At 62.4% G+C, this 23,770-nt stretch overlaps 1 protein-coding gene across 3 annotated transcripts; it reads left to right on the top strand.

Annotated features, from left to right (window-relative positions):
- The first annotated feature begins 3,089 nt into the window (after nucleotides 1-3,089).
- On the top strand, nucleotides 3,090-23,593 carry RBBP8NL (RBBP8 N-terminal like). 3 transcript variants are annotated; one of them, XM_087445015.1, is made up of 14 exons: nucleotides 3,090-3,146; nucleotides 12,236-12,387; nucleotides 13,451-13,493; nucleotides 14,209-14,304; nucleotides 14,669-14,781; nucleotides 15,349-15,421; nucleotides 15,966-16,096; nucleotides 16,249-16,331; nucleotides 16,604-16,770; nucleotides 17,412-18,120; nucleotides 18,384-18,510; nucleotides 18,916-19,088; nucleotides 19,190-19,334; nucleotides 21,080-23,593. In XM_087445015.1, exons 2-14 carry the CDS (start codon nucleotides 12,327-12,329, stop codon nucleotides 21,208-21,210), a joined length of 2,052 nt encoding a protein of 683 aa, XP_087301141.1. In that variant the 5' UTR covers nucleotides 3,090-3,146; nucleotides 12,236-12,326; the 3' UTR covers nucleotides 21,211-23,593. The 3 variants fall into 3 exon arrangements, with proteins under 3 accessions (XP_087301141.1, XP_087301140.1, XP_087301142.1); XM_087445014.1 differs by lacking the exon at nucleotides 3,090-3,146 and having other exon boundaries at nucleotides 11,299-12,387; nucleotides 19,018-19,088; XM_087445016.1 differs by lacking the exons at nucleotides 3,090-3,146; nucleotides 12,236-12,387; nucleotides 13,451-13,493 and adding an exon at nucleotides 13,501-13,628.
- Nucleotides 23,594-23,770: the final 177 nt, after the last annotated feature.

The raw sequence follows: 23,770 nt of genomic DNA on the forward strand, positions 1-23,770 counted from the left end.
GAGCTGTGCTTGCCCTCCTTTCTCTCTCCCTCTACCCACTGCTCCCGGAGCTGGACAATGTCTCCCTGGTGTTCCTCGAAGCTGCTGGCTGGCCCAGTGGTGCCGCCTGTCCCCAGACCCAGCCACAGGCACAGCCTGCACCATGGCCCACCCGCTCAGGCCTCCAGCTGCTGGCCAGCTCTGGCTCTCCTGCTGGCCCCTCTGTCTGGCACACTGGGAGGTGCACCCCCTAGACATCACAGGGGCTGCCCAGCTCAGCTGTGCTGTTCCACGGGGCGTTTTCTGTGTCCATGGGCAGCTGGGACTTGCACGTCTGCTGAGGGAATCCGGCCTTCTAGGGCAGGTCCTTGGCAACAGCTGGTCAGATGACTGGGGAAACTGAGGCCTGAACCAGCATCTCCCAGTGGAGCGGAAGCATCTGAGCTCGGGATCCAGGGGTCCCGACACCCAGCGCCGTGGAGTGGGGGAGATGTGGGCTTGGGAAGGGGCCATGTCACCCTCCCTGACCTCCCAGTCCCTGTCCTGACCTCATGGGCCCCATCCGCCCCTGCACACACTCGCCAGCCATGTGGCTTTACCCCTTCTGCCACACGATGGAGTCCGACTCCCCAAGTTGTGACAAATGCACCCCTCTGGTGGGGGTGTCGATAATGGGGAGGTTGTGGGGGGTGGCGCAGGGGGTAGATGGGAAATCTCTGTGCCTCTCTCAAATTTGCTGTGAATCTAAAACTGCTCTAACAAAGTTATTAATTGAAAAAACAACTTTATTGGGGTATAATTTGTGTAAAATAAAGCCTCATGTTTTATAAGTGTACAGTTGATGAGTTTTGTCAAATTAGAACTCCCCTGCAACAATCACCGCAACTTTCCGTCACCCTGGAAAGTTTCTTTCTGCCCGTTTGTCCACTGCTACCCCAGACCCAGGCAACCTCTGCCCTGCCCCTGTTGTCATGGGCCAGACGGCCCTTCCCAGGTCCTTGTCTGTGGAGTCGCCCTTGTCCCCGGCTGAGCTGCCCTCTCACCAGCAGGTGCTTTGACATTTGCCCACGTTGCTGGGCAGATCAGAGGTCTCCTCGCAGCTATTGCTGATGATGTGCATGGCCCCCAATCGTTGATCCTCTCACCCGTCGAGGCACCAGCAAGGCAATTATGAAGGCAGCGCTGTGAGCATCGCAGGGTCGCTGGGCTGTGGAGCAAGGTTGTTTACCTTTGAGAAACTTACAGCTTTTGTTCTAACTAGCATGGTCCAGTCAGAGCCCCTGCCCATCGGCTGACCAGCACCGTGGGCACCTCCTGGGGCAGACCCTGGCCCAGCCGCCATCACAAAGCCCACTTTGCAGATGAGGTGCTGGCTCAGAGAGGTTGGGGGCCCAAGGTAGCCCAGCTCTCAAGGGGCAGAGTCAGGATTCCAACCTGGTTTAGGTGGGGCGAGGGGGAGCAGGGCACAGGTAGGCCGACTCTGGCTGGTTTGAGGGTCAGCACTGCTGGGGGGGAGGGTCTGACACTGACCCTGCCTCTGCTCTCCTCGTGGGACACCCGTCGATACACACATGCACAGCCACAACAGTGCATACACATGTCCCTGACTCCACCGTGCCCACGGCGCCCCCAGCCACACATGACAAGAACATGCCCAATCACGGCGCACATGCAGGTGAACACACAAGCTGAGAGGCAGCTGACCTGCTGACCTGCGTTCAAATGCACGCACCCATGCACCAAAGGCAAGCACACGCACAGGCACACGCACACACACACGGTCCTCACACATCAGGCTGTGCCTGCCCTCGCCACGTCCACTCCCTCAGGCAGTACGCGCGCAAACACGCACCTGGCAGCACACAGATTCCTCTCACAGAGGGCCCAGACAGGAGGGGCCTGCGGGCGGGCCTTGTGTAGGAGGCATCCTCAGAGCTCCAGGGCCTGGCTGGACCTGGAGTGGCCCTGGCTGACCACCACCCCCTCCTGAGAGCCCAGGGCTGGTCCCCTAGGGAGCAGGAAGTGCTCTTGGGACCTCAGCAGCGCTGCTGGCCCAGAGCCCAGGTCCTCCTCCTCTGAGCCCAGAGTGCTCCCTCGGGTTCCCTCGGGTTCTCTCGGGCGCCCTTGGGGGAGAGCGTCACAGACGCGGCAGGCTCAGTGCTCCTGTGCAGAGCTAAGGCTGGGCATGTGGGAGCGGCGTGGGGCGGGGAGCTTGGGGGGTCGGGGTAGGGGTGGGAGACAGTCAGGGCAGGGGAGCACAGGGTCGGGAGCATGTGGAGGGGGCCGGGGCGAGGGTGAAGGGTCAGCGCATGGGGCAGCTGCAGCCCTCAGAGGCTAGCTCTTTTCTGCGTGGGTGTGGCCAGTGTCACCCTGCAGAGAACAGACACGGAAAACTGCAGCATCCGACTCCTCCCACGCCCTCGGCAGCGCCCCTGGGTCCAGCCCCACTCTGCCCTGAGATGGGGAGATGTCCACCCACCTGGGCCACCCCCCTGCCCTCCTCGGGGGACGCGGAGCGGGTAGTACTGGGCAGAGGCTCCCCCAGACCCAGCAGGGCCACTTCCAACCTCAATCCTGGATTTCCATCTACTGAGCTCTGATAGAGACAGGCCTGCACTCATTATCCCCAGTTTACAGACAGAGCCCCCGAGGCCAGAAATGTCAGCCAAGTGAGCCAGGACGTGAGGCAGGAGCAGACGCTCTGGGCCAGGGGCCTGGCTGCCCGCCTCTGCCCCAAGGTGACAAGACCAGCGGGTCTGCTCCCTCCTAACCACCGCCCTCATGCCCCCGACACTCCGTGGCCCACCCACCAGGCCCTTCTTGTCTGAGGCCCGGGATTCTCGTTGTTAACCGCCCGGCTCCGGCCAGAGGAATGGGCCACGAGTTAATTATGGGGAAACAATCCCCTGTCTATGTGGGTTCAGACCCGACCCGTTTGGCCACTTTCTGTGCGACGGCAGAACCCGTTGGGCGGCTTTGGGTAGTCGCTGCCTCCTTTCTGCTCCTGGCTGGGAGAATCGAAAACCCGTCAAGCGGGTTTGGCCAAAATTGTGTCTTGTTGCCTCTGCAAGTTCACACACTGCTGGCTTCTCTCTCTCTCTCTTGGGCGGGCGGGAGTGTCTAGCCCGCACGGAGGTCGGCGGAGGTCGATGTGGGCAAGGGGCCGTGTGAGTACCTAGGGCCCGGGCTGGGCAGCTGTAGCAGTCATCCGGGGGCTGGAGTCGCTCTGGGGGTGCTCGCCACCGCGCGGGAGGCCCAGCCCCTGCTCGCTGGGCAGGAGGAGGGGGCCAGTGGGGCTGGCATGAGGACCGCAGTCACCTGCTCTGGGGCTCCTGGTCCAGGGGGCCGAGGAGGGGAGGGGGCTCAGTGGGCTTCCTGGGCAGAGGGGCTGGGTGCAGAGAGGCGAAGCCATCCTGGCACCGCTGCACCAGGAAGTCTGTGTCGTCTGGTGAGGATCTGGGGGCACTAGGAATGGGCAGAGGGGTGCAGCCATGAGGGGTGAGGGGCAGTGCTCAGTGCAGCCACCCACAGCTCAGTGCTGGGCACTGTGGGACACTCCACTGCCCCCGCTCAGTGTCCCCTGGGAGGCAGTGACAAACTCAGCCTCCACTGGCCAGGTCTCAGGGAGGCAGCCAGCAGCCAGAGAAGGCACAGTGGGGCGCAGCAGCAGCCCCATCCTCAAGGAGTCATGTTGCAGGGCTGCTGTTACCTGAGCTGCAAAGCGACACCTCAGCCCGCCTAGCAAGCGAGCGAGCACGAGCCCGCCTGCCCCTCTGTGCGTGTGTGCATGTGCCCGTAGGATACACAACTATGTGTGCACATGTGAATGCGTGCACCTGCGTGTGCAGCTCTCCTTGGGCCCGTGTGGTGCTGTGCGCATGGCGGGGGAGCTGGCTGAGGGTGGCACACGTGCCTGGTGTTTGTGTGTTGGGCTGTGCGCTCATGTGTGTTAGGGTATTGTTAGGGTACTGTTGCATCTGTATGTGGGTGTGGGCGTCACACATGTGTGCACACGTGTCATAGGTCTATGTGTCTGGTGGATGTTAGAAACCGCCCTGGCAGCAACCCCTCTCTAGGCACGACCCGCCATCCTGAACTGGCCCGGGAGGTCCCTAGGAGGCCTGGTTTCTGCCCTGGCTATGCCCCTTGCGAGCTGGTGACCATGGACAGGTGGCATCACTCTGAGCCTAGCTTCCTATAAAATGAGGGTCACCATGGCCACTCCACGGTGAGTGTGAGGCCCTGTGAGTCTCTGCATGTGAAGCTCCTGTCAGGTGTCTGGCATGGGGGGGCTCCCAGGCTGGCCCCTGACCACCTGTCGCTCAGTCACTAGAGTGCCCACCACACCCGAGGAGCCCCGACAGCCGCAGGGGGCACAGACCTCCTTGCCTCCAGGAGCCTGGGTCAGGGCACACCACCACCATCTGCCTTACGGACAGGGACCTAGGCTCTGCCCATCACCACAGAGGCCCCCACAGAGGGGGACAGGGACACTGGGGCCTCTTCTCTACTCCAAGCCTCAGCACCTGCATCTGTGGATGGGACAGTCAGCCCCTCCTCGGAACGCCACGCGGGCTCCAGTAACAGGGGCGTGCCGAGCCTGGGCACTCAGTAGGCTCTCCATAAACGCTCGCGCTGAGAACGTTTGAATGGGCTCTGATGGTGTGCCTGGCCCCGTGCAGGCGGGCAGGAGGCAGGCGGTCACTTGGGTATGGGCAGGGTGAGGTGCAGGCAACCTGTCCATGCGCAGCACCCTCAGAGAAGCTTTGGGATCGAGGTAGCGCGTTGCAGTTGACACTACACCCCTGCAGTCTAGGTTACACTCCTGCAGTCCACACTATGCCCCTGCAGTCCACACTATGCCCCTGCAGTCCACGCTATGCCCCTGCAGTCCACGCTATGCCCCTGCAGTCCACACTACACTCCTGCAGTGCACGCTACGCCCCTGCAGTCCACGCTATGCCCCTGCAGTCCACACTATGCCCCTGCAGTGCACGCTATGCCCCTGCAGTCCACACTACGCCCCTGCAGTGCACGCTACGCCCCTGCAGTGCACGCTATGCCCCTGCAGTGCACACTACACTCCTGCAGTGCACGCTACGCCCCTGCGGTGCACTAGGGCCTGGCGCAGTGCTCGGCACAGAGCAGGCACACAAGAAGCAGCAGCTACTGCTATTGTTACCGCCGTGTCATCATTATTGTTTTGTGGGTAGGTGGATAGACAGACAGACTGATGGCAGAGAAGGAGCAGAATGGGGTCAAGCTCAGAACTCCCGCACCCGAGGGGCCTGCTGGAGCAGGGGTGGCCCCAGCAATGGGAGGTGGCAGGGAGTGAGAAGCCCTGCCCCCGCTGCCTCAGACACCCGAGGAGCCCGGGGCCCCGGCCGGCCCAGGAGAGAGCAAGAAGACACACCCCAGCAGTCTGCTGCTCAGCCAGACTGTGCCCGGTCCAGGCCAAAGACCTCAGCTGGGGCCTCGGTGACCTCCCTGGGTGTGGGGGCCGGATGGCCCCTGCCCTGGGCATGGCCACCAAGACTCAGTGGACTTGAAGTGTCCACACAGTGAGCTGTCCAAAGATGCTAATTCATGCCACCACAGTTGGAATCCGAGACCTCTGCCCTGAACTTGGGGTTGGGGGTGAAGGTTCCTGTCCTCCTGCAGAGGGTCTTTATGACAACAGACTTGAACTCGTCCAAGAGAGGAAAGGCTCCTGTAAGCAGCACTGCTGGCCCCCTGGGGGTCTCGTGTGAGGGAGGTGCTAGTGGGGGACTGCAGGCAGTGGACGAGGATCTCCATCTGCAGTTAACTGAGCACTCGACCCGCCAGGTTCTGGGCTGAGTATGCAGCACCCAGACAGGCATCATCTGGACATGTATCACCCGGACAGGCATCACCCAGACAGGAGTCACCTGGACAGGGGTCACCCAGACAGGCATCACCCGGACAGGCATCACCCAGACAGGCATCACCCGGACAGGCATCACCTGGACGTGTGTCACCTGCACGTGGATCACCCAGACAGATGTCATCTGGACGGGCGTCACCTGGACACATGTTACTTGGTCAGAGCCTCGCAACAACCTGATGTGGGGCAGTAGTATTACCCCACAGATGAGAAACTGAGGCTCAGAGAGATGAAGCAACTTGCCCAAGGTTGTGTAGAGGGTAAAGGCAGGACAGGGCCCCACACCAGGGCTGTCAGTTTGGACGCCCATGCCTTCGGCCCTCTCCCCAGGCTGACTCCCTGCCCAGTGTGAGTTGCGAGCAGACAGGGTCGTCGGCAGGGCTGACCCACCTGCCCTTCCCTCCCGCCTGCTCCCTCCGGGGGCTCAACTCCTGCAGAGACCTTCCAGTCTGGGTGTCCGGAGTGGGAGGGGTGGGGAGCCCCTGGGCCTGTCTAGGGCCCTCTGCCCCCACCCCCTCCCCAGCAGGCAACTCAGGCCACCCTCTCCTGTGCACAGGGCCCCCAGGCCCAGCAGCAGCGTCCCAGCCCCCGGCCCCCACAGACTTGCTCCCCCATCATAGCTCCACTGCTGCCCCCACCCTGCCCTGGCATCTATGCCTGGAAGCACCCAGGCCCGGGGGAGAGCTCACCCCACCTTCAGAATTCCCAGAACCCTCCACCCCCCCAGCTGCCCTCACACTCCCAGCAAATGCAGAGCTGGCCTGCTGGGGAGGGCCGGCCTGCTGACCGCCAGGCAAGAGGCTGTATGCACTTTTAACGATTTTTTTTATTTATTTAATTTTACCCCCAGAGCCCCAGTAGATAGTTGTATGTCATAGTTGCACATCCTTCCAGTTGCTGTATGTGGGACGCGGCCTCAGCATGGCCGGAGAAGCAGTGCGTCGGTGCGCACCCGGGATCCGAACCCGGGCCGCCAGCAGTGGAGCGTGCGCACTTAACTGCTAAGCCACAGGGCTGGCCCTGTATGCACTTTTATACCTCGGGTTCATTCTAGTTCATTCCACCCATGGCCTCCAACTTCTTCCCAAAAGCACCAGAGCTTTCAGACTTCACCCCGTGGGACCTGCCTCCCTCCACCTTCCACCCCTTCCTCGGACTCTCCCCGCACTCCGGGAGGCTGGAGGCTGGGACAGGGGGCTGCCCCAGGACACCAACTCTGTCCACTTTGCCTTGGCCAATTGCGTTTCTGTCACCTGCCCACCCTGGGAAGTCACACCATCCCCACAGCACTGTTGCCCATGGTCTGGGTGGCCCTGGGCCTCCCCAAGAAATGAGGGGCTCCCAGCAGGATGCAGCCCTCCCAGCTCTGCTTCCAGCCACCCACACAGTCCTGCCCCGGGGCCTGGATCTGTGCTGTCACTCCTGCTGTCCTTCAGGGACCCTGAGAGGAATAGCCAGGCGGGGCCTGAAGGGCAGTTTAGGGCACAGAGAGGAGCCTGGGGGGTGGGAAGCATGGGGCCCAGCAGAGGGCACCCTGCTAACCCAGCCTCCGCACCACAGTGACATCATCAGGAACAGTGTCTGCCTCTTGCTCGGACCCAGAGCCCTCACTGGCCTCTCCGGGGCCCACGGGCAACCCAGCCTCCCTTGGGTGGCTCCTTTACGGGTGTTGGCGCAGCCCAAGGCCCACGGCAGGCACTGGGGGCGAGGAGCAGCCTGTCAGGCGGGTCTGGGTGGAATTTCAGGCGCTGCAGCTCAGCCCCTCCCCCGCCCTCCTCGCCTGGCCTGCCAGTGGCCTGAGCCCACAGAGGCCCCAGCTTACCTCCCAGGGGCCCCGCTGCAAGATAAGGATCACACGGCCAGCACAGCAGGGCCACAGGGGAGCACGTCCCTGGTCCATGCAGGGCGAGGACACAGCATCTGCAGCCCCCGAGTGAATTCAAAACCCGACTCCCACTTCCCACTGGGCGGCCAGGGCAGGTGATGTGATCTCTCTGGGCCTCAGCTTCCCCATCTGGAGAGTGGGCTCCTTGGGGTGTGATCCAGGTTACACAGGCTGTGTGAAAGTGACTGGAAGTTAGCGTCTTCTCTCCTAACTGCAAGGACGTCCCTTATCGGGTGAGCTTCAGCTCCTGGCCTCGAGGTGGGGGACCCTCCAAAGCCCCCTTCATTCTCAAAGCCCTCACCCCCCTGACATAGAGCCAAAGCAGGCACCCCCACTCCCCCGGCCAGCGGTGGGGGTGCCCAGAGTCCAGGCGGTTCTGCGAAACGAGTCTGAGGAGCCCCACCTTCCCGCCACTCCACCCGCCACCGCATCCCAGCTGGCCTCACCAGGCTGGCTCCCATGGCTGCCGCAGGACACAGGACCACACTCTGTCCTCCGGCCAGGCCCAGTCTCACATCCAGAAGTCTCAGCTTCTCCGGTGCTCTGATGCTTGACCCCGGGTTCAAGGACCCAGCTGAGAGCCAGACTCCACTATCTAGTCTCCCCTTGGGCAGCTCCAGCGATGTGCTCACCCCGGCCCCTGGCTTCTCTTAGGGTCACAGGGCCTGCTCCCCTCAGTCAGAGATGCCCCTCCCAGCCCCACCCCCCAGCACCCACTACCCCAGCTTCCAAGATCCCAGAGCAGTCGTGCCTCTTCTGCGCTCAGTGTGTACGAACCCCGAAGTGGGCTGGCTCCTGTTGTGCGGTTCACACCGTGATGGCATGGGGGGCAGTCATTCCTCCTGCCGTGCGACATTTGGCAGCCAGTATTGGGGGTTTCCAGGTTGAGTGAACACTCCTGTGCGTCTCCTCAGGGCAACCTTGGAAATGTAAATGAGACTGTGTCCCCTTGTGAGGCCAGGGCAAGGACTCAGGCATGAGCCTCGTGTGATGGGGCCGTGGACAAGTTTTTTTTTTTTATTTTATTTATTTACTATTTTTCTCCCAAAGCCCCAGTAGATAGTTGTATGTCACAGCTGCATATCCTTCTAGTTGCTGTATGTGGGACGCGGCCTCAGCATGGCCGGAGAAGCGGTGCGTCGGTGCGCGCCTGGGATCCGAACCCGGGCCACCAGCAGCGGAGCACGCGCACTTAACCGCTAAGCCACGGGGCCGGCCCCATGGACAGGTTTTGAGCAGAGGTTTCAAGGGCCTGTGCTGCCGCTGTGCAGAGAAACGCAACCTGGTAGTGGGGGTGGTGGCAGGGAGCCCGACGCAGTGGCCAAGCGATGCTCCAGCGGTCCAGTGGTGGCTCGGGCCCAGACAGGCATGGCGGAGGAGGGAAGGTGAGATTCTGGGCGTATGAAGAAGCAAAGCCAACAGTTGCTGCTGATGGGTCAGTGTGGGATGCCAGGAGGGGCATTGGGAGTGCCAGGAGCCCAGCTGCCTGTTTGTGGGGTCCAGCAGACCCCCAGGCTCTTGGGCTGAGGACCAGGAGGGGCCACCTCTCCCTGGCTTAGAGGCGAGACCCAGAGGGGAAGAGGGTGGGCTCTGGACCCAGGCGGGTCAGCATAGGATCGCTCTGTTCTTTGTGAGATTTGGGGTGTGGGGTGCTCAGAGCACGGGTCCCCTTGTCCATACAACGAGGCTGGCAGCAGACCTCACCCTGGGCTGTGATAGACGGGCTTTGCCCAGCCTCAGTAAATGCGAGTCAGTGTCAAAATGAACATCCACGATTTCTCAGACCCGAGGTGGGCTGGGGACGAGAAGCTGGGGCGTCAGCACCCCCAGCACACACACAACACGTGCACACACAGCACACAAGACACACGCGGCACACATATACACATACCACTCATGCACCACATGTACGCACAGCACACACACACGCACAAATGCACACGCAGCACACAAGACACACACAGCACACACATATACACACAGCACACATTCACCACATGTATGCACAGCACACACACACATGCACAAATGCACTCGCAGCACACAAGACACACGCGGCACACACATATACACACACCACACATGCACCACATGTACACATAGCACACACATACACACACACCACACATGCACCACATGTACACACAGCACATGCACACACATACAAATGCACACGCAGTACACACATATACACACACCACACATTCACCACATGTACACACAGCACACGCACACACGCACAAATGCACTCGCAGCACACAAGACACACACGGCACACACATATACACACACCACACATGCACCAGATATACACAAGCACACGCACACACACCCAGCCCACACACAAATGCACACGCAGCACACAAGACACACACAGCACACACATATACACACACCACACATTCACCACATGTACGCACAGCACACACACACACCCAGCACACACACATACAAATGCACACGCAGCACACAAGACACACACAGCACACACATATACACACACCACACATTCACCACATGTATGCACAGCACACACACACACCCAGCACACACACATACAAATGCACACGCAGCACACAAGACACACACAGCACACACATATACACACACCACACATTCACCACATGTACGCACAGCACATACACACACGCACAAATGCACACACAGCACACAAGACACGCACGGCACACACATATACACACACCACACATGCACCACATGTACGCAGAGCACACACACGCCTAGCACACACGCAGCACGTGCACACGCAGCACACAAGACACACACGGCACACACATATACACACACTGCACATGCACCACATGTACGCACAGCATACACACACACACCCAACAAGCATACACACGCACAAATGCATGCTGCCTGGCCCAGGACAGAGCACAGCCTGACTGAGTGAACAGGAGCCCACGCGGAGGTCTGAGCGGAGGCCAGGCTCCCCCCACCAGCTGGGCGGCCTCTGCTGACAGCGCCCCCTCCCCTCACGGAAGGAGCTGGAAGAGACTTCCCCAGAAGGGCTCTGTGTGTCGCGACCGGCTAATGGGTTCACAGGCCCTGAGCCGCTGCAGGCCAGGCCTGGCCAAGCCTCCTGACCTGTGGCCCAGCCTCCCAGGCCTGGGGCCAATCTGTGACCACAGAGGGATGGGGGAGGAAGGGAGGAGGGGGAGGAGGAGGGACAAGCAGGGGGAAGAGGAGGAAGCAGCCACAGCCCTGTGAGCTTGCTCCTCCCAGCCACTTGCCAGGCTGGCGGGGTCTCAGAGAGGCCTGGAAGGATGTGAGGACGAGTGTGCCCAGGCCCCAGGCCCAGCCCCAGCCCCTTTAATTCTGGCCTGTGTGAAGGGAGCAGGGCTGCATCAGGGCGGGGCATCCGTGAGGATGGCCCTGGGCGGAGGGGGGGGAGGGAGTGTCGGGATGGCGATGGCGATGTCGGCAGGGGTCTGGGGGTGACCTGGCTCTGTGAGGTCTGACTCCCAACTCCGCCACTGGGCGGGCGCCATCCGCTGAGCTCTGTGTCCTCTCTCCAGTGAGGATGGCAACAGAAGTTCCCACAGGGCGGGAGAGCCGTGGGAACCAGTGGCCTCAGTACCTGGGCACAGCCACCACAGGGTTCTGCCCCAGGACAGACGGGCTCTCACTCGGTGGAGGGTGGTGCCTGGCACCACAGTGAGGAAGCTGCTGCTGGGCTGAGCCCAGCCTCACACCCGGCTCCGCGCTGGACCCCGCAGCATCCCACAGGATGCTCACAGGTGCCCACAGTCGGGCGCCGGTGACCCACAGGGAGGAAAGGGCGACTCAGAGGGGCCAGGGCTCGCCGGGCACAGAGCAGGCAATGTTTGTCCAGCACCCAGCTTGGGCTCTCAACCCCACACTGTTCATTGTTAGTAAACGTTCTGCAGAAGAGAAACACGGGCACAGAAAAGGGCCTGGACCACCGGGGCGCTGCGTGAATTTCCACGAACACAGCGCACATGGTCGCCAGCTCCTGAAGGGGAAACAGCCGCCAGCACTGAGCCCCCGCCACAGGGTCACCCACACCCATCCCGCTCACACACCACCGGGCGGCCTTTCTCGTGGGTGAATGACCGGCTGGCTGTGGGTGGGCATGGGTGTCTCCAGTCTGGGGCCTCATGAACACGCATCGCACGTGCCGTCGTGACCCCAGCACCAAGCAGGAGCTGGAGCCTGTGGGGCCCTGCTCTGCTGGGAGGACTGGATTAGGGAGTCGAGACTGAGAGAAAATGCCCCATCTCTCCTGTCCCCTCCACGTTCCCCTCAGGTGTGGGGCAGCCCGCAGGAGAGGACTCTGTCCCCACCACAGCGGTGGTTCTGCTCCCACACCACGGGGATGGACACTCACCTCCTCTCTGGGCAGTGGCCCATGGCTGGACCCTGCAGCCCACAGGCCCTTCCTAAGCCAACACAACCATCTCCCCCTTCCTCCTCCACAGGCTGTAAACAGAAGGCCAGTAGAAGCCAGGGGGCCCTGCCCGCACCCTGAGCACAGCAGGGCCAGGGCCAGGGCCAGGGCTGTGGGGAGCCATGGAGAGCTTCACGGAGTCTCTAAACAGGCTGAGGGACATCCATGAGAATGAGGTCCTGGGTGAGTGCCATGGGGGGTCTCCACAGCCTCCACTGGATGAACGATCTAACGGTCAAGGCCAGGACAGGTGCTCCCACATGTCACCTCCAATTCTCATCAAACCTGGGGACTTCACCTTCCAGTCCCAGAATTAGAGTCCTGACTCAGAGCCCAGAGCTGCAAAGTGCCCAGCCACCCCACCCCAGACCCGAGTGTGGCCCTGGAAGGGTGTCCTCCCAAAGGGCCAGCCCACAGCAGAGCAGAAATAAGCTGGGCCTGGCCAGAGAGTGGAGAGGCTGTGGTCAAGATGGGCCCTCACCTATGGGGGTGGGCCTTGGCGTCCCCAGAAGTCGGGTCGCCCACCTCCAGAAACGGAAGCTCATGGCTCAGGAGGCCTGTCTGGAGCATTCCGGGGCACTGAGCTGAAATCCCTCTGCTTCCCTCCAGGACACCTAGGCGAGGTCTGCCCCAGCCCACACACCTGTCCAATTCCCCCCCAGCGACCGGGCTGGAGTCCCTCCACTCCCCATGCTCCAGTGCCCTCCCACGACCTTTCCACAAGCACTCACACACACCCCTGAGGGCCCAAGGGGCCTGGGTCATCTCCCCAGCAATCCAGAGAGGCGGGGGCTCTTGGGCTAGCAGGCCAAGCCAGACCACAAGGAGGCAGCAAGAGGGAGACTGCTGGACTCTCCCCCAAGAGCCTGTTCTATTCCAACACTAGCTGTGCCTCTCCCAAAAAAACCCCTCCTGGGACTTGGCCAGGTGGCTGGTCATTCGCAGCATCGGGGTCCCTACCAACCTCCAGACAGACACCAGAGCCACAGACCCCAGGGGAGGGAGACGCTGGTCCCAGACCAGGGGTCCCAGGAAGCCACGAGATGGGCGGAGGCTGGCAGCGGGCACAGACCAGGAGTCCACCCCTTGGGGCAGCCTCAGAGAGCCAGTGAGGGGACCCGGGCAGGGGCAGGGGTCTGGAGAGGTCCCTGCCTGACACCCAGGGACAGGAGATGCCCTGGGCTCTGCTGCAGGAGGTGGCAGCATGGCTGGGCCTGACCCTGCACCCCTTTGCTCACTCCTCCAGGCCTGCAGAGCAAGCTTCTGGAACTGAACTCAGAGAGGTGTCGGTGAGTCAGGACAGGCCGGCCCAGCACGAAACAGATGGAAGAACAGCAGCTCCCCAGTCGCTCACTGCATCCCCTGCAGCCCCAGGGCACTGCCACCATCCACGATGCAAAAGGGGAAACTGAGGCTCGGCAAAGGTGGGGGGTGTGGGGGAGTCACCGGTCCACAGCCACGCCTCCAGTAGCTGGAAGAGCCGGAACTGGAACCTCCAAGCCCACCCCAGTGAACAGGGAGCCTCAAGGGGGCTGGGCAATCTGCACCCCCCCAGGACACCTCCCGCATCCGTCATTACCAATAGGAACACCCATCAGGCGGGGCGGGCTCCCCGTGTCCCCACGTCACGCACAGGGCTTCAGTTCTGTAGCGCTACAAGTGGCACATGGACAGAAGTCCCCAAGGTGGCCACGAGCATAGGAACACGCATCAGGCGGGGCAGGCTCCCCGTGTCCCCACGTCACGCACAGCGATTCAGTTCTGTAGCGCTACAAGTGGCACATGGACAGAAGTCCCCAAGGTGGCCACGAGCACTCACCTTGGGATGCGCTGGGCTAAGCACTGCCCACACAAGGCCCCACTTTATAAGGAATTCCTGCAGTGGGGCACCCAGCAGACCCAGCCCAGGAGGACGCTGGGGGCCGTGGCAGGGGCCACAGTGGGGGCAGCGTGGGGATCCCCAGGCAGAGCAGAACCCCCACCTCAGCTACTTCCCCCGCACAGGGATGCCCAGAGGGTGGAGGAGCTCTGCGCCAAGAACCACCAGCTCAGGGAGCAGCAGAAGGCGCTGAAGGAGAACGTGCGCGTGCTGGAGAACAGGTGAGCGGGGAGAGGGCCGCCCAACAGCCCTGCTCATGACGGGGGCGGGGGGAGGGGAAGATGAGAAGGGGTCCGTGGAGAATGAGTTTGGGAGGCTCTGGGGTAAACTCACCTGGGCAGCTTTCTCCACTGCAGGACTTCTCAGAGCCTTAAGTAAACTGCATTTTCAAGGTTCCTTCCCAAACTCAGTGGAACACGGGACACTTAGCCCACAGGGTAGGGGGTGGGGTGGGGCTTCCACAGAACACAGTTTGGGAAAGGCAGGGGCACATCCTGGGAGCAGGGCGATGAGGGTCCCAGCTCCTCGGTGTGCCTCAGTCTCCCTCTCAGAGCGGCCTCTTGCCACCACCCCCTGCCCTCGCAGGCTGCGGGCCGGCCTGTGTGACCGCTGCATGGTCACCCAGGAGCTGGCCAAGAAGAAGCAGCAGGAGTTTGAGAACACTCTACTCCAGAACCTGCAGCACGTCTTCATCCTCAGTGAGCCGCCTCGGGCCCCTGTACCTCCAGGCCTCTCTCATGGGGGACCATGACCCCCAGGGCCTGCTCAGCTGACATGGGGTTGTGGGGAAAGGGGAGAAGGCGATCCTGCCCAGGCCATCTGGGGGGCAACCCCACACCCCAATTTACAGACAAATGGTACAGAGCCCCAGCTGACCCCAGCATGTCCCTCCCTGACCAGTCACCTGGGCTGGAGGCGTCCCTGCCCTCTCAGGGCCTCCACTCCCTCCTCTCTTCAATGAGGAGGAGTCCCGCAGAGCCCTGCAGTCCTACTGGTCCTGCCAATGCACAAGCCCCCTTCCCTTGGGGGACACCCCAGGGACAAGCTTGGAGGGGTCCCATCACTTTTCACGGCCTCAAGGCTGGCGCTCTTTACTCAATAACACCCAACCATCAGCTCACGCAGCAAGCATTTACGGGGCACCTGCTGTATGCCAGGCCTGGGTCAGTGCTGGAGTCACAGCTAGGGACAGGACAAGGAGTGGGGCTCCCCTGGGGCTGTGCCTACCCCCGCCCCAGCCCCTCGCTCATCAGTGCCTCTTGCAGCCAACGAGCTGAGCCGGCTGCAGGAGGAGAACGAGGCCTTGAAGGAGGAGGTGAAGCGGCTCCAGGGCCCGGGGTGAGTGGGGAAGGTACCAGGGGCCCGAACACCCCCAATCCCTGACACTCCAACCACAGCAGGTGCCCGGCGCATGTCCAGGACACCAGAGCTCACGGCACAGAGGGGAGGGGTACAGAACCCCGTGTGGGACCCGGGCCTGGCACTGGGGGTGGGGGTGGGGGTCCCACAGGCCATCACCACGGAACAGACTTCCAGCCTCCCGTAGTCCACAAGCAGAGCCACCCTGCACATGGACAGGAGCCCCAGTGGACACCCTAGAAACGGAGCTGGGTCCCCCAGCACCCCCAGCAGCTCTGACACTTGAGGCTCCACCAGAGACACTGGTATTTGAGAGGAGCCAGCGAGGGCGCTGCCTAGCCCAGCAATGTGAGCCGTCGGTGGCAGACACACAGGCAGTGTCGAGAGAGCTATCTTTCCCAGTCACCTGGATGTCTCCAGGGAGATGGCTTGGCCCCCAGCAGGGCACCTGGGCCTTTCTGATCATCTCTGGGGGCACTGCCCTCCCTCACCTTCCCTGTCTTTGCCTCCTTGCTGGAGACAGGCCCCAGCCCCAGTGCATGGAAGGCACCTCAGACCCCCCCTCGCCCCTGCGGCTCCCCTCCCTGGGCACCCAGAAGGCTGTCACCAAGAAGCCACCAGGAGGCCACGAGGAGGCCAAGGATGACCACCCAGGTCCGGGTCCACGGGGAGAAGGTGCTGTGGGGGACGGGAGAGGCCAGGAAGCCAGGAACCACAGGACCCTGGGGCTCTCCGGCCGCGGGGCAGAGCTGCCCACCCCTCAGAGCACCTCCCAACCTGTCCTGCCCACTGCTTCTCCTCCGCAGAAAAGTCAGTGGGGTACAGGACTTCGCCAGTGGCCAAAATCTCCCCGGGGGCCAACCTGCCTGAGCCGCGGGCCCCAGACATGGTGAGGGCGAGGGACCCGGGCCTCCTCCTCTCCACCGGGCAGCCCCAGGCAGGAGGCTGGCAGCTGCCGGCCCTGCTGTGTGCCAGGCACTGCCTGCCAGCCCCACATGGCACATGTCTGTCCTCTGTGCCAGGCAGGGACCACTGAACTTCTTTTGAGGTGGGTGGAGGCGAAGCTCAGAGCGGGTGGGTGACCTGCCCGAGGTCGCACAGTGAGCCAGGGCAGAGAGCAGCAGCTGGCCCCACCCAGGCTGACCCGTCCACACTGTGCAGAGCCCCCAGCGTATCTCCAACCAGCTGCATGGGACCATCGCCGTGGTGCGGCCAGGGTCCCGGGCCCGCTCCACTGACCGGGGCTCCACCAACGAGACACTCCCGCTGCCACCCACCAGAAGCAGCACCCCCAGCCCATCTTCCGAGCACAGCCTCCCCCTGGACAGGTGAGTCTCTGCCCACTGCCACCACCAAGAGCGGCCTCAGCTGGGCACCCAGTCTCCACCTCTGTCCCACCTTTCAGGAAGGGGCTCGTGGCCCAGGGAGCCCCTCCAATTCTCCCTCCAGGAGACCTGACCTTTCTCGGCTTCGCCTGCCCAGACAACCTGCCCAGAGCAGAGTTCCCAAGTGGACATCTCCTGAACGGCCAGGATGGGGCGGGGGGACATGGGGGAAGGAGATGGAGCCTGACCCTGGGTACCCCTCTCAGAAGGGCCCACGCCAAGCCTCTTGCGGTGGTGTAAGACCACTCTGTGTGTCTGAGAGGAGAGCAGGTGGAGTCGTGGGGGATGCACAGGTGGGCCAGGCTTCTCTGGGTCATGGGGCAAGTAGCTGATGCCCGGGAACGGGGAGAGGCCTCAGTGTCCAGGACCCTTCTCAGTGCCCCAGGCCCCAGGTCACCTCTGGCCAGGTCCACGACTGTCCACATGGCTTGGCCTCCAGAGCTGTGGTCCCAGAGCCCACCCCTCTCCACCACCTGCCCTGTGCCCTAGGGCAGCTCACCTGACCTCTCTGGGCCCCGGGTCCTCACAAGTGAAATGGGGCTAATGTGAAACAGGCCACAGCCACTGGGCTTCTTCCCCCACAGCTTCCTGCGGGCCCCCCGGCCCTCTGCCATCACCTATGAGTCCCTGAGGCGCTCCCTCCAGGCTGACCGCCTCTGCCTCCTGAACCGCCACCTGTCCCTGCACCTTCGGAGCCCCCAGGCCCCTGCCGCGGCCCCCAGTGGGCCCTGGCCCCAAGGCCTGAAGGCTGGGGAGGCAGAGGCCTGGGAGGAGCCCGCCGGCCTGCTGGGCCTGCCGGGCACCCCAGTGGACGTGCGGGACCCACGGCTGGAGGGGGCACTGCACCTGCTCCTGGCCCAGCAGCTGCGGGCGCAGGGGCGGGCGGGTGGCGCCAGGCTGAGGAGCCTGCCCACGCCGGGGGAGACATCGCCCTCCCCACCAGTAGACTCTGACTCCGAGGGCCTCGAGGTCCCTGAGGGCAAGGTAGCCGGGGCAGCCCTGCCTGGAGGGCAGCACCCACGGCCCACAGGCCCAGGCAGCCCCAGGAGGAAGGAGGCCACAGCCACACAGGACTACGTCCCAGACAAGCCCCTGGACCTCTCAGAGCGGGGCCGGGGCCGAGATGCCCCCAAGCCCACCAACCAGCCGGGGTCACTCAGCCCAACTGCCCACACTCCCAGCCCCAAGCTACCCCAGGGAGCGGAGCCACCTGCCCAGTCTGGACCCCAGGGACTCAGCAATGGCACCCAGGAGGCCAGAGCACCGGAGCCAGAAGAGCCCCCCACCGCCTTGGTAAGGGGCCCAACCCTATTCTCGGCGTCCATGTGCCCTCAGCCCAGGCCAGCGTCCAGCCAGGCCCCAGGCTGCCCTCTTCCCTCGGCTCCGACAAGCCAGTTTCCAGTGTCAAAGTCCGGCTGCTGCCTCACATTAGGGAGGAAATGGATGGCCCTCCAGCCGCAGCCCCAGCGAGGGTCCCACAGGCTGTGCCCAAGGCTGGGTTGGGGCACAGGGCAGTCACCTCAAATGAACACAAGCCACTTACTTGCTTCCCCCAGGACCCCCCACATCCTCTCTCAGGGCCCCAGCCCAGCCTGCCATCTCCAGGCAGGACAGGAGATAAGGCCAGAGGGAGGCTAAAACTGCCCTACCACCCACAGAGGCCTGATGCTGATGGCCACTCAGGTAAACGTGAGTGCCCCAGGTCACGAGAACCCGGGAAGCAGTGCCATAGTGGGGAGGGAAGTGTGGTGGCCAGTGTCAGCTGGGGGACCTGTCCCAGGTCCCAGCTTCAGCCCCTGGGCCTGACCAGCCAAACTCTGGGTCTAGGGCTTAGTTGCCCCCACCTGCAGACCCAGAAAGGAGTTGGGGGCCCAGGGTGGGCACGTCTCTGACCACAGGCAGTGAAGGGGAGAGCATCCTAGCAATTAGGGCTTCAGGGCAGGTAGCGAGCTCCCTGTCCCCCAGCAACCAACCCAAGGGACACCCCAGCTGGTAAGGTCGTTGTACGGGGTATTGGAGACACTGGGCCTGGGTTCGACCCTAGGGCAGGTTATCGGCCCCTCTGTGCCTCAGTTTCCTCATCTGCAGAGTCGTTGCCACTCGTCCTAGCCTGGCAGGCTGGAGTGGCCTGTGCTTCCACTAGACTCCCAGGCCACCAGCCTGGCCTGACCTGCACCCTGCGTCCTGCAGAGCTCAGCAAGGCGGAAGCACAGCAGCCAGGGTCGGACGAGCTGGATGAGCCAGACACCTCGGACAGGGAGGTGGGTCCCCGGCCACATGTTCGGGTGGGGCCATGTGGAAGAGGGCTGTCCCAGGCTTAGGGGGAGGGTCCTCGCCCTGACCACACCCCCCGCACCCCCAGGTGGGCCTGAGCTCCGAGGTGGGGGCCCCGCTGAGCACGCCAGGTGGGGGGCCCAGGTGCTCCTGCTCCCAGGAGCGCAGGCAGGGCCTGCAGCAGAAGAGGAAGCGGGCCTCGGACCCAGAACCAGCAGACCCATGGGGCAGAGGTACAGCAGCTGGGGACAGTGGGGGGACGGGGGGCTGCAGCACCAACACCCCACCCCACCTTTCTGGTCGCTTGGAACACAGAAACCAGCCCTCAAACCTCTCCCGGAGCAGGCCTCTTAAGAGGAGGGCCCTGGGGTAGAGCCTGAGTGAATCCTGAGTCCATTCCCTCCTCACTGCATAGCCAGGCCAGTGCCTTCAACCTGAGCCTCAGTTTCCCCCCGGAAAAGCGGGGGACGATAGCAGAGCTAGTGTTAGATTCCAGTGGGATGAAGCTGAGGACAGTCATTATCACTGTCTGTCCTCACGGAGGAGAAGGGCATCCTGGCCACAAGCAGCCCCCAGGCCTGGCGGCCCTGAACCCCGCTCCTCTCCCAGCGCCACCCGGGAGGAGGTGGGGACGCCTGGACCCTCTCGTCCACCTTCAAAGAGGAGTAGCGGCAGAGGGTGCAGCCCTGGGGGGGAGTGTTTGTTCCCCTGGGGGAGTGGGGGGCTGCTCAAGCGATTGCCAAGGGTGATGCTGTGGGCTCCTCCCACCACGGCTGGCAGGAGCAGGGGCCCTGGCCCAAGAGTAGCAGGATGACCTCCCACCTCCCGCTCTGGCCACACAGGCAGCTCCAGAGGGGCCTCCAGGTGCCCACAAGAGCCTCTGAACACCTGAGCCAATAATGGATGCCGCCCTGGTGTTTGTCCAAACAGGCCCGCGATGCGGCAGGGTGGGCTGTGGCCTCCACAACGCACCATTGTTGCCGAGAAGGTGACCGCGGCCTGTGTTGGCTCGGGCGAGTGCTGGAGGCTAGCACACCTGTCTGATTTCCAGGCACTTCCTGCTGGGCACATTCTGAGAGCGTCCTAGTGAGCGCAGTCTGCAGGGGTGCATGTGTGTCCGCCCCCACCCTCCACTCTGAGCCGAGCCCGCCCCCCAGTCCTCCCACCAGACCAGCGCAGGGGCTCCCCAGCAGGCCCCTGCACCCCACAACACCCACACTGGTCAGTGAGCACAGGGCCCTTGCTCAGCTTGTGGCTGGCACCGCTATGTGCCAGGCAGGGTGCCCACGGCTCAGCACCAGGGGCAGCCCCTTGTATCTTGTGCCCCCAGTGAGGTGGGAGGCAGCGTCCAGTCATTACTGCCTTTGGGCCTCCCGACCCTGCCCAGTGATGCACCATCTCTGTTTCATAGATGGGAAACTGAGACGAGGAGAAGTGAGCTAATTTGCCCAAGGTCACGGAGTTGGTCCGTGGGGTCAGGAATCCAACCTGACCTGCCTGACCCAGAACTGGAGCTCATTCTGCATCAGAGACAGGCCTGGGGCCCAGCATGTGGGCAGGTCCCACCCGCGAGGTCCCAGGGACCAGATGCCGCTCCCCTATGGCCCCAGCCCAAAGGCATGGAGGCAGCTGGCCAGCGTCTCAGGTATTCTGAGAGCATTTCCCCAGAAGCTTGGTTTATCCAGAATATCCCAAGCCCTTTGCAAGGCAGCAAGGGAGACACTGGGGCCAGGCCACCTACAGGGTCACACACCTGGGGAGAGGGTCCACCTTTCCAACAAATTCCCACAGCTCACCCTCCATCAGGCCACCCTGACTCTGGTGTCCACTGCTGTCAGGAACAGGTGGACTCTGCCGGTGTGGGCTCCCAAGTGAGAACTGCCCACAAGGCCCTGGGTGAGAGCCCAGTGTCGCTGTGAGGGACGACACACAGGCCACCACCATGCCTCCTGGCCTAACCTCGGTCTGCTTCCCACAGCCACCAAGAAGCTGTCCGGAGGGAGAAGGACCCCAGGGGAGCCCCTGATGGTGGCGGAGGAGCCCAGGGGCCCGAGGGACCCGGAGGACGGCAGCCCCTCACCCAGCAACAGCAGCTGGGAGGAGACCTAGCTGGCCGTGCCCCGGGCACCACAGCCTGCCCAGATGAGACGTACCCCACCTGACAGCTCACAGCCAGGATGGCCCACACCACCAGACCTGCAGACGGCCTAGCACGGGGGGAGGGGACTAGGTCCTGGCCCATGAACAGAGGGGCTGGGAAGGCCGACAGGGGGTCTTGGGCTGGTCTTTCAAACCCCTTCATCTTTATCCATCTCAGAAACGACCGGCTGTCCCTGCCGCCCCACCTTCTCCCCAGCAGCTGCTCCCTGGGGGGGAGTAGGGGGTCGCTCAGGCTGCAGCCCAGCCTCCATCCCTGAGCACAGGCAGCCCTTCCCAGGCAGTGCCCCCCACCTCCAACCATCCTGGACTCCTCCGGCACCCCAGACTCCCGGGGCCCTGCATGCCTGGCCGCCCCTTTCCTGATGGGGGCATGGAGTTCTGAGCGGCGGTCTCGGGCGCCCCCTCGTGGAGACCCACACACACAGGCGCTGGGTGGCGAGTGCAGGGAAAATGGCGGGCAGCGGTGCAGCGCCCTTGCAGAGAGGGTCCCCAGAGTGCTCAGAGAACAAAGGTGTAAAGAAGGATGGCGTGTGCGGCTGGCGGGGTCGGGGGTCAGCCGGGCCTCCACCTGTCTGGGCAGGTGACTCAAGAGGCTGTTGAATGCGTCCAGGGATGGGGAGGTCACTTCGTTGCAGGAGGGCAAGATCAAAATCAGCGCCATTTGCAGAGAATTACAGGGGCCACGGGGCCGGCCTGGTGGCGTAGCGGTTAAGTTCACACGTTCCACTTTGGCGGCCCGGGGTTCGCCAGTTCAGATCCTGGACAAGGACCTACACACCACTCATCAAGACATGCTGAGGCAGCGTCCCACATAGAAGAACTAAAAGGACATACAACTAGGATATACAACTATGTACTGGGGCTTTGGGGAGAAAAAAAAAAAAAAAAAGAGGAAGATTGGCAACAGATGTTAGCTCAGGACCAATCTTCCTCAAAAAAAGCTTAATAGGGACCAAGGCGCCCCCTGGCGAGGGAAGAGAACAGAGAATGTGCACCGACACATTGTGCCCCACACAGAGCCTCCTTCTCACTGACACTCCTGAGTCCCTGGCCCCACATCGGCCACTGACCCGTCAGCCATCTGAATGACCACAGGGTAGCTCATCCAGGATCTACCCTCAGCCCTGGGGGATATTCTGCCCCTTGGGTCATTGTCACTTTAGGAGGGCGGGTCTCAGCGCCTCCATGGAAGGAGCTTAAACAGATTCCTAGGCCCCACCCCAGACCCACCGAATCAGGATGGCAGGGTGGGCCTGGGAATCTGTGTTTTAAGAAGCTCCCGGCCGGCCCCGTGGCTTGGTGGTTAAGTGCATGCGCTCCGATGCTGGTGGCCCGGGTTCGGATCCTGGGCGCGCACCGAGGCACCACTTCTCCGTCCATCCTGAGGCCGAGTCCCACATACAGCAACTAGAAGGATGTGCAGCTATGACATACAACTATCTACTGGGGCTTTGGGGGGAAAAAATAAATAAATAAAATCTTTAAAAAAAAAAAAAAAGAAGCTCCCAAGGGCAATTCCCCTGGACATGAAGTTTGAGAATTGCCCCTTCCAGGGCAAAGGCAGGACATGGGGCAACGACCGGGTGAGGCCTGGGGCAAACGGGTGCAGGCCTGACTGAAGAGGGCACTGCTCCACACCCTGCTCACTGTGGCTTGTCTGCCTGCTGGCTCGAGAGACCAGAGGGACTCAATTCCCAAGAGAGAAGTCTAGGTGTGTGTATGTGCCTGAGAAATTTCCCAGTTGTTAAAGGTTGCTTTGATTTTTCTGAAATCAAATAAAACAAAACCTGTGTGCTCCATTCACATCGACTTGCAGGCCGGGTTTGGCTCATGGGCAACCTGGGTTGTGGAGAAGCCACGTGGGGCAGGAGCCCAGGGAGAGCACGCACCAGAACCTGGAGGAAGACCACGTTCCTCCCACAGTGTCCCTCCAGCACCCTCAAAGCTGACCAGAGAGGCACATGCACAGGGCCCAGCTCCACCATCGCACAGCAGACAAACATGGATTTGGAGCTGAGGGGCAACTCAACGGATAATATAACTCCATCCTCCCATCGATCCCTTTTTATTTTCATCTGACGTCAACTCAACTGTGAGCTCCCAGTCTGTCAGTCTCCCTCACCTGTCAGGGTCCTCCTAGCGATAGCCAGCCAGGACCGAGGGCCCACAGTGCGCCATGCCGTGCTCAGCACTTTGCAGTCCTGGTCTGATTCCTCCCTTACAAGAGACCCACAAGGCACACAGTTAGCACCCCCACTTTACAGTGGGGGAGAACCTGAAGGAGGGGAGGGTAAGGAACTCACTCGAGGTTACCCAGCTGGCAGGTGGCAGAGGAGCGTGAGTCTGGAGCCCACACTCAGCTACTCCAGTCCAGCACTCCTCACCGCCCCCCCCACCTCGAGCGTCAACCAGGACTCCCGGGCCGGGCCTTCAACGTGCAGTTTTCCTTCCATCTCTTGGAAATGTCACTCTCCAGGAGCACCTGGCGGTACATACTCAGTCCCCATCA

The sequence above is a fragment of the Ceratotherium simum genome, chromosome 21 (assembly GCF_057802395.1).
Source record: "Ceratotherium simum simum isolate JZ-2026a chromosome 21, ASM5780239v1, whole genome shotgun sequence".
Lineage (NCBI taxonomy): Eukaryota > Metazoa > Chordata > Mammalia > Perissodactyla > Rhinocerotidae > Ceratotherium > Ceratotherium simum.

Bases quoted from the DNA above. Each gene is read 5' to 3' on its own strand.
- RBBP8NL (XM_087445015.1), top strand. From the start codon at position 12,327: ATGGAGAGCTTCACGGAGTCTCTAAACAGGCTGAGGGACATCCATGAG. The intron at 14,305-14,668 runs GTGAGCGGGGAG...CTGCCCTCGCAG, and splicing joins GTGCGCGTGCTGGAGAACAG to GCTGCGGGCCGGCCTGTGTG. The intron at 16,097-16,248 runs GTCCGGGTCCAC...TCTCCTCCGCAG, and splicing joins GGCCAAGGATGACCACCCAG to AAAAGTCAGTGGGGTACAGG.